Source organism: Balaenoptera borealis (genome assembly GCF_965194805.1).
Source record: "Balaenoptera borealis genome assembly, chromosome: 6".
Taxonomy (NCBI): Eukaryota; Metazoa; Chordata; class Mammalia; order Artiodactyla; family Balaenopteridae; genus Balaenoptera; species Balaenoptera borealis.
In genome coordinates, this window is record NC_138863.1 from 59,987,937 (window position 1) to 60,002,161 (window position 14,225).

The 14,225-nt window shown below is 36.2% G+C and overlaps 1 protein-coding gene across 7 annotated transcripts in view; it reads right to left on the reverse strand.

The window, feature by feature from the left end:
- Nucleotides 1–14,225, reverse strand: part of MAP3K20 (mitogen-activated protein kinase kinase kinase 20) — a 185,843-nt gene that overhangs the window by 80,861 nt on the left and 90,757 nt on the right. For all 7 annotated transcript variants that reach the window (XM_082397700.1, XM_082397701.1, XM_082397698.1 and 4 more), the window contains exons 3-4: nt 5,890–5,977; nt 670–771 (exon numbers count right to left, since the gene is read on the reverse strand). In XM_082397700.1, coding sequence (XP_082253826.1) covers nt 670–771; nt 5,890–5,977 — 190 coding nt within the window. The remainder of the gene's footprint in view (nt 1–669; nt 772–5,889; nt 5,978–14,225) is intronic.

The window sequence follows — 14,225 nt, forward strand, 5'->3', positions numbered from 1 at the left end:
TAAAACTCAGAAACATTCAGTTATGGAAAATAAAAAGATAAAAATAAATGGAATTTAAATTGCTTTAGAAAGCATTTGTCTATGCAGGAATTTATGAGGGAAAAAGAACTAGGCACCTTGTTTAGGCATATTGTGTATTAAAAATATTTCATTTCCAAGGGTGATTTCCAAGTTTACATTAAATATAAAATAAAATCTGAATTGCTTTTGCATGGCAGGATAAATAAAAAAATTTTTTGCAAGTGCTTACTATTTTTAGCATATTATTATGTATCCGAAATGAGTAGAACTAATCCTACAGCAAGTCATGTTTTCTGGATACTGCATCTAAGTAGAGACTTGCAGCACAACAGAATTATCATCTTTCCATTTAATGTATCAAACAAGCTGGTCAATTACAATGTCACAAAATAGGGCAAAAATGCTGCCTTGGAGCCACTGATTTTGTTGGAACTTGGTTTTTGGTAAAAAAGAAAGGAAGGAGAGAAAAGGAATGCAGGAGTAGAAAGGCAATGATCTAAAATATTATGTGCACGGTAAGTTGCGGAATTCTTGCTCCTTTTGGTCTGAAAAAAGAACATCTTAAGATACAGAATAAGAAATCCTCCAACTAAAGTCACCATGTCAGGATGCTCTCCACCAATTCTGTAAGAATACACGAAGCATTACCTTTGGCTACATCAGTGGCCCAGGTCATAATGTGATCCATGTCCATCTCTTCACTTCTGTTACTGTTAATGTAATCATAGAGTGATCCCAGAGAAGCATATTCTATTTTCAAAGGAAACATAAGCATATAATGAAAACCAAGGCACATTTCAGAAATAAGACTTCAGTGTTTCATTGGGAAAATGTGTTAAATAATTTAACAAAAGGCATTAAAAGTTTATAAAAACTGTTCCATGCTGTGGTTTCTGAAAGTTAACATCATCCTGGTAAGAAATCTGTCAAAGACAAGACCACTAACAGAATGAATAATAAAACTTGAGCTGACAATGAAATCCAAAGACATTCAGATGGAATTCAGAAACACAAGGATGTTGCAAGAATGTATTTGAAACAAAGGCAGGCATGAATATAGGTATTTCTTCAAAAATTTGTTATTCTTGTGAGATAAATAAGATTAAGCACGTAAGTCAGAGGGTTTATGTGTCAATGGAAACAAATCAGTATTTGTTGCATCAGGATTTAGAAGAGCCCTCAAATTTTAAGCACAAAAGGCCAAGAAAGTGAGAAAATTCCTTTAAAAATGGCTTTGAGATATAAATTCTCTATCTTAAAATTCACATACTCTAAGTGTACAATTTGATGACTTCTATGATCCGTTTTCAGTTTACTTTTGTGTATGGTTTGAGGTGAGGGTCTAAGACTTTTTTTTTTTTTGCATGTGGATTTCTAATTTTCCCAGCACAGTTTGTTGAAAAGACTATCCTTTACCCATTTAATAGTCTTGACACTTTTGTTGAAAATCAATTGACCATCAATGTAAGGTTTTTTCCCCTAAATTCTTAATTTTGCTCCATTGCTCTATATGCCTGTCCTTGTGCCAATATTGTACTATGCTAATTACTGCAGATTTATAATAAGTTTTTTTTTTTTAACATCTTTATATAATAAGTTTTGAAATGCGGCAAAGACCTTAAACTTAGATCTTTCTTAAAACTGGTTTGGCTATTCCAGTCTTTTGTATTTCTATGTGAATTTTAGGATCACCTTGTCAATTTCTTACAAAAAAGTCTGCTGAGATTTAGATAAGAATTGTTTTGAATTTGTAGATCAATTTGGGAGAATTGCCCTCATAACAATATTGAGTCTTCCAAGCCACGAACACATAATCTTTCCATTTATTTAGATCTTTATTTTCTCTCAGCAATGTTTTGTACTTTCCATTGCACAAGTCTCAACACTTCTTATGTTAAATTTATACCCATATACTATTAAATTTATACCCAAGTACTATTCTTTTTGATAGTACTGTGAATGGAATGGTTTTTTAATTTCATTTTTAGACTGTTCATTCCCAGTACATAGAAATACAATTGATTTTTGTATATTAATCTTGGATCCTTGTGACCTTGCTTACCATGTTTATTAGTTTTGGTAGTTTTTTGTGGATTCCTGGGGTTTCCTGAGTCTTAGAGAATCATGTCACATAAGACAGTTTTACCTCTTCCTTTCCAACCTGGATGCCTTTTATTTTCTTTTTCTTGCCTGATGAAACTGGCTAGAACCTCCAGTACAATGTTGACTAGGTGTGACAAGAGCAGAACCTCATTTCCCTGTTCCCAACCTTAAGGGAAAAACATTCAATTTTTCACCTTTAAGTATGATCTTAGCTGTGGGTTTTAATAGATGCTATTTATCAGGCTGAGAAAACTGACTTCTATTTTGAGCCTGTTGAGATTTCTTAGCGTAAATGGGTGTTGTAGAATGCCAAATGGTTTTTGTCTTTTATTCTATTATCTATTATGATGCTTTATATTAATTGATTTCAGATGTTAAATCAACCTTACATTTCTGGGATAAATTCCCCTTGGTTGTGGTGTATAATCCTTTTTATTGGTGGCTGGATTCAGTTTGCTAATACATAGTCAAGGATTTTTGCACCTACGTTCAGGAGGGACAGTGGTCTGAAGTTTTCTTATTATGTTTTTATCTGGCTTTGATATTAGGATAATACTAGCCTTATAGAATGAGTTGGTAAGTGTTCCTTCTTCTATTTTCAGAAAGAGTATGGGAAGGACTGGTGTTATTTTTTCTATAAACATTTGATAGAATTCACCAGTGAAATCATCTGGGTCTGGCGTTTCATTATGAAGATATTTTAAATTATAAATTTAAATTTCTTTACTTATAGTTCTGGTCAGATTTTCTGTTTCTTCTTGAGTCAGTTCTGAAATTTTTTATCTTTTCAGGGACTTGTTCATTGCAACTAAATTGTCTAATTTGTTGGCATAAAGTTGGTCATAACATTCCCTTATAATCCTTTTAAATTTCTGTAGGGACTGTAGTGCTATCCTCTCCTTCATTCCTGGTTTTGCTAATTTGTATTTTCTTTTTTGTTGGTCAGTCCAGCTAAAGGTTTGTCAGTTTTACTGATCTTTGCAAAGACCAAATTTTTAGTTTCACGGATTTTCTCTATTATTTTTCTGTTTTCTATGTTATTGCATTCTGCTCTAATCCTTATTATTTCCTTTCATTGGGCTTGCTTTGGGTTTATTCTGTTATTTTTGCAGTTTGTTAAGGTTGGAGCTTAATGATCAATTTCAGACCTTTTTTTTTTTTAACATAGATGTTTAAAGCTATAAATTCCCCTCCTAAGTATTACTTTATCTGCCACCTATAATTTTGATATGCTACATTTTCCTTTTCTCTCTGTCCAAAATATTTAAAAATCCATTGTAGTTTCTTGACTCACTGGATATTTAGAAATATGTTGTTTAATTTCCAAATATTTGGGAATTTTCCAGGTTTCTTTCTTGCATTAATTTCTAACTTAATTCTACTGTGGTTGGAGAACTTTTCAGTCCTTTTAGATACATTGAGATTTATTTCATGGCCTAACTTATGTATGCTAAAGAATGTTTCATGTGCCCTTGAAAAGAATATGTATTCTTTGTTGGGTGGTGTATTCTATGTATGTGAGTTAGGTAGAGTTGGTTGAGAGTGTTTGTCAAGTCTTCTATATCCTTGCTGATTTTCTATCTAGTTGTTCTCTCAGTTACTGAGAGTGGGGTAATGAAATCCATTATTGTTGAACTGACTATTTATCCTTTAAAGTCTGTCAATTTTTGCTTCATGTACTTTGAGAACCTATTGTTAGCTGTATATACATTTACAATTGCTGTATCTTCCTGATATGCTGATCCTTTTATCATTATGAAATGACCCAATTTATCTCTAGTAATATTTCTTTTCTTAAGCTTAATTTGTCTGAAATTATGATAGTTACTCCAGTTCATGGTTATTGCTTGCACAGTAGTACAGAATTCAGGTTTCCAAAGATCAAAGAAAAGATGGTCCACTATTCTATCTTTTCTTTTGACTTTGGAGATTGAGATTCTAGTCACTCCATTTCTTTGTAGATCTAGGAGAAAGATGTTCACTTCTCTTCCAAGGGAAATAAAATGGCAGCTGCCTCTTGGACTCTGTTCCAGGTCTTATAAGCAGATTTTAGAAAATCTTCTCTGTGATGAGAAGTTTCAGCAAACACACACGCACAGGTGCACACATACACATACACACTCTCACCCAGAAATCATCAATTCTAGTCCCTTCATTCACGTATGAGAAAACTGAGACATAGATCATCAGTGACCCACCTATGCAGCTTTGGCAGAATCAAGGCAAGATTTCATCTCTCAATTCCTATTCTGGTGTTCATTCCATTTCATCACTCTGATAAATTATTCTTTCAAGTCCTCAGTATGAGTGACAACAGCTGCCTGCTGCAATAACCTTTTCTATTAACAAGCACACTCAAGTTGGAATAGATTCAAGCCATTCAAGATTCCCCCCTCAGAACCCCAACATCTGAGAAAGACAATGAGGTTCTAAAGAGGGGGAGCTAGCTAGGCAGGGTGATCAAGGTCTGTGTGCCTGTCTCTCTTTCTGCCTTAACCTTCCTGTACTAAGACTTATTTGTGTTCATTTCAAGAGGCAGGGCAAGTGCTATCATCCCCTACCCATTTGATCTTCCACACTTGACTCAGTTCGCATACGTATGTCATCCCGCAGCATCTGTGGGGGGTTGGTACCAGGACCCCTTGCAGATACCAAAATCCACAGAAACTCAAGTCCCTTATATAAAATGGAGCAGTACAGTCAGTCCTCCACATCCGTTTGATCTACAGTGTGCTCATAGGCTTCTTGCATACAAGAAGAGGAGATTCTGTATAAAATCAAATTGAGAAATGTATACCACTGTGGTTCTACCACTAGCTGGGTAACCTTGGGAAAGTACTTAAGTTAGAGTTTTAGTTTCTTATGTGAAATAAAATTACTTTATCTATCTCATAGGGTTATTCTAACTATTAGATGAGATAATTTATAAGGAAGTACCTAATCCAGTCCTTTTTAGTGAGGGTGTTTTGTTATTTTATATAAAGACAATCCAAGTCCTTAACACTACAGTAGAAGAAGAGAGGGCTAATCTTTTAAGGTTTTCTTGTTTGCTTTGTTTTGATTAAAGAACTGCCATGATAAAGAACCTGGTCAAAGTTACGTATTGTAAAATTGAGCACTATACTTATCATAGACCTGAAGTTGCTCATTGGATTATACAAATATGAGTATAAAGTATTAAAAATATGTGCCTTTCTGTGTTTTTATACGGCAAAATTTTCTGTGTGTTCCTTTTTGGAAAGGGTATTTCCATCAGTTATAAACTGCTACTCCAAATTATGTGATAATTTAGATCAAGGTCATTACCAACCCAGATGACCAAATCTGAAAAATATTCTCATGTCAGAGGCCTTGAAGAAAGAATGCTCTAACGGGATTAAAATGCCTTGCAAAGAATTATAACATGAATAGCTCAAGAAATCTTAATTTGTAAAAGGTCACAGAGTTACAAAAAACATCGCTCATTTCAACTAATTAAATGAAATTTTAGTTAAATGGCACCTTTAAATATTGGTACTGCAGCTGCAAGTGCATTTAAATAGCATTTACGCAGATATAATTAGCACAATTAAACATGGGTAGAAGTGGAAACACCATTCTTAATTATATTGATATAATCAGTTTTATTAATGCTTTATAGCAACAAAAGTGACATCTGACAGTAGCACACAATTCATGACAGAACCTAATATTAAGCATTTTAGCATATTAAAGAATCTAAAGCTAGGTAATTGGGGAAAGAAAAAAGTCAAATAGAGTTCTTACCTGTGACGATACCATAGTTGGGAGGTTCAAGAATTACTCCATAAAACTGGATGATGTTTCTGTGACTGAGGACACTGAGTATTTCTGCCTATACAAAAATCAAATACAAAATTGCATAAAATTTCACATTTATAAAAGTCTCATAAAATAGGTTTCCTATTCAAGTTTCTTTTACATACATTTACAAAGATGTATATGTGCTCAACAAGTATGTGATGCTGATAAAACTCTGTCTTTGGTAGCATTTTTGACAGATTAAGAATTTATATATTGAAGCTTTCTGAAAAATTTAAAAAAGAAGTGGGGTTGAATTGGCGGCAGAAGAGGTGCTTACTAGCAAGCTGGCATGACTGACAGTGGAAGGGGATGACTAAAGAGGGGAGATGCCATATGTATTTACAGTAAAAGCCCTCTTCCTAAAAGTCAAATACATTTTTTCCTGCATAATATTTCTTTTGGGAGACTGCAACAAGACTAAACTTCTATCGGTTGGATGAGTAGTCATGACAAAATTACGGCAGGGTTTCTTAACTATTACTGGAATAGATTCAGGTAATACCTATTTATATTATTTATCTAACCATTTATTTAAAATATATTATTGCTCTCGTACTGTATGCAAAGTACTGTAAAGGACAGACATGTGGATTCTTGACCTTCAGTGGTGATTTGATAGGGAAGCCATACTTTAACACTGTGAAATGTGTTAATTATTAGAAAACTGTACTGCAGAGTGTCATGGTAAAAAATACTGTTTATTAAACTTAATTGTTTTTAATTAATTAATTAATTAATTAATTAATTAATTTTTGGCTGCATTGGGTCTTCGTTGCTGTGCCTGGGCTTTCTCTAGTTGCTGCAAGCGGGGGCTACTCTTTCGTTGGGGTGCACAGGCTTCTCGTTGCGGTGGCTTCTCTTGTTGTGGACCACGGGCTCTAGGCCCACGGGCTTCAGTAGTTGTGGAATGTGGGCTCAGCAGTTGTGGCTCACGGGCTCTAGAGCGCAGGCTCAGTAGTTGTGGCACATGGGCTTAGCTGCTCCACGGCATGTGGGATCTTCCCGGACCGGGGCTCGAACCCGTGTCCCCTGCATTGGCAGGTGGATTCTTAACCACTACGCCACCAGGGAAGCCCTAAACTTAATTTTTAAAATGAAAAAAAAAGTGGTACCACAGTGTATATCTGCTAATGTCTATAGGAGGACATTCTCTAGATTAAGTAAATCACATGTAGTCATTAAAATTTTATTGCTTTTGTGGAGTTAAAATATGGCTAATCAAGAGTTAAAAGTACAATTAAAGAAAGTCAGCAATGAATAAAAATGGAGAAGCCTTGGTCATAAAGGAGACTCCCCTTTGGGAATTTGCACATTTGTTATACATTTTTCTTTTCATAGTAGGAGTTGAGTTTTCATTTAAAACGCTGTGAAACTTGTTTTGAAGGTGGTGTGACTAGACAGAAAACAGAAGGTTGAGGGTTGACAAGGGGTCAATGTGGGAACAAGAGAAAGGAACCTTATTCGTGATTGGATGAGACATTTATCAAGGTTGATTTGACAGTTTTTTCTTTTAGTAATATAGGTGTTGAAGGGAGCTATCAAAACGATTCCTTAACATTCACTGAGCGTCCACTGTGTGTAGAGGTTCTGTATTCATCAAACAACCTTCTCATAGTTTAGTTTTCCAAGTAGAAAGAAAATGCATTGAGTAATAAATACAATTATTCATCCATATGACAATTCTATTTCTCATTAAATAATCATAAATGACCTTGGTTGTAAAGATAGAGTTCATGTGAAGTTTGGAAATCATAAGCCCTCTATTTTTAAGTGGCAAATCAACTCTTTTGTGAGTAAACCGTGAGAGTTCAATGTGAGGAAGCATTAATGTTGGGACTAGTATTGGTCAAAATAGGGGACTGTTACCCTTTGGTGTGCTTTGGTATATTCTTTGGAATATCTAAATCCTGTGACCATTAAAAATGTTTGTTAACAATAAAGAATAAATACAAGAATATTCTGAATCCTTGGACGACCTTTTTTTTAAAATTTTATTTATTTTATTTATTTTTTGCTGCATTTGGTCTTTGTTGCTGCACGCGGGCCTTCTCTAGTTGAGGCGAGCGGGGGCTACTCTTCGTTGCGGTGCGCGGGCTTCTCATTGCAGTGACTTCTCGTTGCGGAGCACGGACGCTAGGCACGCGGGCTTCAGTAGTTGTGGCTTGCGGGCTCTAGAGCGCAGACTCAGTAGTTGTGGCGCACGGGCTTAGTTGCTCCGCGGCGTGTGGGATCTTCCCGGACCAGGGCTCGAACCCGTGTGCCCTGCATTGGCAGGCGGATTCTTAACCACTGCGCCACCAGGGAAGCCCTGGACGACCATTTTATAATTCAGCACGACATGGGATTTTCAGTGTTCCAGCTAGTTTTCATGCTTACGTTTAAGATATTGACAAACTATACCTTGGAGAGAGAATTTATCTTTGCAGGTATTGGTAAGCATGTCTAACAGCTCTTGAGTAGGCATATGCTAATGACAAAACAACAACTATTATCTTGTGTCCCTTTGTTGTGCTCGTATTTTAATTTTTTTACAGTTATAAAAAACTCTTGCAGTATGATTTGCAAGTAAAAGACATTTTTATGGAATAAGACTTTAGGTTCCAATTTAATAAACTAAGAATTTGACTTAACATCTTGAAAACAACATGCTATTTTAGAGTGCTGTACTAGTTTCATGGAAATGGGCTAATAATAAGCAGAGGTAGATTAAATAAATAAGTGGTATTTGCAATAAATGAAGGTCAGGTGACACCATGTTAGCAATTCAAACAAGCTCCAACAGAAATACCTGGGATTAACTGAATTACTAAAACCTGTACTTGTAGCAGCCAGTAACTGATAGCAAGCGGATGTATTATGTAGATTTGCCTTTATAGGCACCTGCTTGCCAACAGTTCATTAATAGAAATTGCTGAAGTAAATATGCAGCAAATAATTTTTCCTTAGATTGTTGTTTTCCAGATTTAAATTCCGGGATACTCTAGCAAATGGCCTGCACATCAAAATAATGGATTAGTGGTTTTAAAAAGTTCACTATTAAAAAGGAAACATAACAATGACGAAGGCTAAAATAATGCTCCATTGTACCGAAAAATGTAAATATCTTTTTACACTATTAAAACTAACAAAAGAATTATTTTTAGTACATATAATTTGATGAAAGTTGTTTATTTCTGTTGTACTGATTTTATAGTTGCATTTTTATTTAACTGAAAAACTGATTTTGATTTTATGCGCGATACACAATAAAGAGTTAATTCTTAGGTTTATGTTTATGTTTACTCAAGTTACACTGAAATAATAATTTTAGTCAACACTAGAAGTCCAGATGACTTCATTTTTCTACACAACGAATTTACATTTCTGTTTGCAAAATGCTATTGTAAGAACTCTAACAGATACTTGTATGCCGACTCACAGCAGCATTATTCACAACAGCCAAAAGGCAGAAACCACCCAAGCATTCATCAAGTGATGAGCAGATAAATAAAACGTAGTATATAAATACAATGAGTATTATTCGGCCATAAAAAGGAATTAAGTTCTGATACTTGCCACAACATGGATGAACTTTGAAAGCATTAGGCTAAGTGAATAAGCCGGGCACAAAAGGGCAAACATTGGATGATTCCACTTATATGACATATCTTGAAGCTGGCAAATTCACAGGTTAGAAAGAATGTAGATTAGAGGTTACCAGGGACTGGAAGAGGAAGAAATGGGGCATTATCACTTAACATGTAGAATTTCTGTTTGGAGTGATGAAAAATTTTGGAAATAGATAGTGGCGATGGTTGATTACAACACTGTGATTATAGTTAATGCCACTGAACCGTACACTTAAATATGGTTAAAATGACAAATATTATGCTGTATGTATTTCACTACAATAAACATTTTAAATGTTTTAAAAATGTTATTCTAGACTTTTGCAGAGATGAATGATCATAATCTATTTACTAATCATCCAAGAGTTACACAACCCAAGGTCTAAAGATCTTTGGGGTAAATAAGTAGTTTTCCAGATTAGGACGTGAGGATTTAAGGAAAGACCGGGACAGACTACAGCAATTTAAACTCACGCTCAAAGATTCTCCATAAAATAAAGGATCCCAATGTGACAGACAAGTGGAGTAACCACAGGTCTATTCATAAAAATGTCTAGTAGTAATGTCCTTATCAGAGCACACAGATGTCTATACAGCTATTGTGTTTGCAGTAAGATATGTGACTGCTCCCACTGTTTCCAATCGGGGCTGGTTTCTTCTTCCCTCTCTCCTTCTTTCTTCATAGGAAAACTTATCAGGGATTTGGGGAGGAGGTGGGCACTCTGTTAATTTTCTTTCAACTGGCATTTATGTGGGGAGATGACCCATTAGCTCAGTTGGCCATGTTTCCAGAACTCGACCAGCAGGTTCCAAATGGTGGATCCAATCAGAGAGAATAAGAGAATCTAAATATCATAATTTAACTAAATTTAAGTTTGGGGGTGGTTAAGTTTTAACATCCTTCCTTTAAAGTACTTTCAACAGTTTTATAATAAGGTTTTAAGTTAATTAGTATCTTCATCTTCAGAGCAATCCCTTTCCCTCTATTAAAACTTTTTTCAACCTAATCCCAAATTTTAATTTGTCTCTTTAATTTTGGAGAGCTACCATAGAACCCTTAAAGATTCTATGAGTTTTTTTCTTTTAATTGATAGTTGATTTACAATATTGTGTTAGTTTCAGGTGTACAACAAAGTGATTCCATTATATATATTTTTTCAGATTATTTTCCATTATAGATTATAAAATATTGAATATAGTTCCCTGTGCTGTACAGTAAATCCTTGTTGCTTATCTATTTTATGTATAGTAGTTTGCATCTGTTAATCCAATACTCCTAATTTATCTCTTCCCCTCTCTTTCCCCTTTGGTAACCATAAGTTTGTTTTCTATGTCTGTAAGTCTGTTTCTGTTTTGTATATAGATGCATTTGTATTATTTTTTAGATTCCACATATAAGTGATACCATATAATATCCATCTTTCTCTGTCTGAATTACTTCACTTAGTATAATATTCTCTAGGTACATCCATGTTGCTGCAAATGGCAATATTTCATTCTTTTTTATGGCTGAGTAATATTCCACCGTATATGCGTACACAGGCGTGTGTGTGTGAATATATATATATATATATATATATATATATATATATATATATATGCCTCATCTTCTTAAACCAGTGGGCACTTGGGGGTTGTTTCCATGTATTGGTTATTGTAAATAGTGCTGCTATGAACATTGGGGTGAAAGATCTTGTGTTTTTAAAGCTTGTTTTACATTTTAAAATATTCCATTGATACAGTCTGTATGTATTTATGTGATAACATATTAAAAATAAAGTTGGGTTCACTTCTTCTTGTGAAAGAAAGATACCAATGGCACTCTACTTATCACTATAAAATGAAAGCAGTAGTTTATGAAGACCCGTATCATGAGGCTGGCAGGCTCTATTTACATCTTATATTAGGAACAAGCTTTTCTCCCTCGTTGTCAACAGCTCTTAGCCGCTACATAGCAGCAGGACTGTGTCTCACAGGGTCCATCTTTCTGCCTGTGATGTGGTACCGACCACAAAGACAGTAGGTGTAAAAAAAATCCAAGGTACACGTCTACTGTCCACGAGTGTCAGCTGCTCCTCCTTGCCCTCTGGTATGTGGTATTTAAAACACTCCTGATTTCTGGAGGACCCTGATTTCTGAGGTCCTCACCAATTCCAAGATTCTATGATTCCATCAGAGTATGATAGTAAAAGAAAGAAAAGTGGTTCATCCAATCCTTCAAAAGGAAGCAGTCTCCTTACTGCACTGTGCATTCAAGGTCAAAGGCTCTCTCCAAAGACAGCTCTGTCTCCAAAATATCAATCTGATCCAGGATCAGTATGGTCCCCCAAAGTTCAAGAAGATATGAGATGAACCCACTTTTTTTAAAAAAATAAAAATTACATATATAAGAAGAGAGATGGGGAAGAAATAAAATAACATATTAATTGCGGTTATCTGTAGGTAGCGAAAAGAATCATAAATGATTTAAAATTTTTATATATTTCCCAAATTCTTTACAATAAGCCTCTATAATTTTTGAATCAGAAAAAGTAATACATGCATGTTATATGTAATATATATGACTAGAGCATATAAATATAAAATTAAAAATATTGATTTGCATGGAAATTCTGATTTTTCCCTAGGATTGGGTCAGGAAGAGATAAAACTCTTTCCTTACCTCCCCAGAACTACCCTAGGTATACAAAAACTAGTTTAGTTAACCTCTGAGCTATGAGTTTCTCTTGATATGGCTCCAGAGCAAACAAGTGTTCGCCTGGGTTATTCTTGAAGAAGGCCATGGGCTCTGAGAGGCCATGAGACAAAGGTGCTGGACACTGAGTGCACCTATTCAGAGTCTGGCTCAGTGCTTTATTAAATGATCGTCTTTCCTCTCCCTTCTGACATTTGCTCCTGTGGCCCAGTGCTCTTGAGGGAAGCCTTCCCTACGTTGCTCATCTTGCACCATGTCTAGTATAATACCACACGAGGGAGAAAGGTCAGATGCTTTATATACCAGAAGTACTCAATAATATCTGAAGGGTGGATGAACAAATAGTATTTGATGATAATGATATTAAATGTGTTTAAGTAATTGCCACGGTAAGAGTTCATGTTAGGTAAATGTTTACTCTGAACAGGACAGTAAGAAGATTAAAATGCCTGTGGGTGTGGGTTTGCTTTAATATTCATTCTGTTCTTTTACATGCATAAGGGTTACTTAAGGGTATTATTTTATAAGAATGACAATCAATTATACAACCATAGTAGAAGCCATGTGGAAATTTATGTTCACCAGCTCATTATTGATTTGAACTTTCAGAATGAAGACTTGGATGGCTACAAGTTGCCTCTTGCAGGCTCTGCCGTCCACGGCAATCAAACAGGCAAAATTTCTTGACCGCCCTTCCCTGTTTGGCTATTCTCCAAGCATGCCCTCACTGCACTTTTTCAGATTCAGAATGTAGAGGCTTGCTTAGTCTTAAACCTTCCAGTTCCAGTTTTCTACCCAATGCATTTTACCATTTATATTTCCAAAAATCACCTCTGCAATTAAGCCAGCTTATCAAGTCCACACTTTCCGAACCCACTGTGGCAGACACTCCTCTACCACACACTGAAAAATGGAGCCCTGATTCTCAGGAGTGGGGCTACATTTCACGCAGGCTTCTTTCTGTAGACTGAATGTGTTCCCCAAAAATTCATATGTTGAAACCTAACCCCCAATGTGATGGTATTTGAAGGTGGGGCCTGTGGGAGGTGATTAGGTCATGAGGGTGAAGCCCTCATGAATGAGATTAGTGCCCTTATAAAGGTGACCCCAGAGAATTCTCTCACCCCTTCCTTCTTCCCCGTGAGGGCACAGCGAGAAGACGGCCATCTGTGAACCAGGAAGCGGGTTCTCACCAGAACTGAATCTGCTAACAACTTGATCTCAGACTTCCCAGCCTCCAGAACTGTGATGAATAAATGTTTGTTGTTTATAAGCCATCCCACCTTCGGTATTCTGTTACAGTAACCTGAATGGACTAAGACAGCCCTCTTCCTAGGCTTGGGCCAGTATCACAAAACTCTACAACATGGGCTTCCCTGGTGGCGCAGTGGTTGAGAATCTGCCTGCTAATGCAGGGGACGCGGGTTCGAGCCCTGGTCTGGGAAGATCCCAAATGCCACGGAGCAACTGGGCCCGTGAGCCACAACTACTGAGCCTGCGTGTCTGGAGCCTGTGCTCTGCAACAAGAGAGGCCACGACAGTGAGAGGCCCGTGCACCGCGATGAAGAGTGGCCCCCGTTTGCCGCAACTAGAGAAAGCCCTCGCACAGAAACGAAGACCCAACACAGCCAAAAATAAATAAATAAAATTAAAAAAACAAAACAAAACTCTACAACAACTGAACCAGGCCTCTTATGAACAGGAGGGGTTCAAAAAGACAACGCCACTGGTCTTCTCAGAACAGCATACCTCTTATCGTTATCCCCACAGAGCCCAGAACTATCGGACTTAGTAGTGGAATGTAAGGGAAAAGGGGAAATTCTTGATTTAAAAACTCCTAAAACAGTAGTGTATTTACAAGTCTATAAGGTCAAAATACCTGGCTCTTTCAGGCAACAAGTGGGTAGACCTTCCCTTCCCTTCTAACTCTTTCAGGCTCTGATTATAAAGATAACTGAGGCAGAATGCTCACTCTC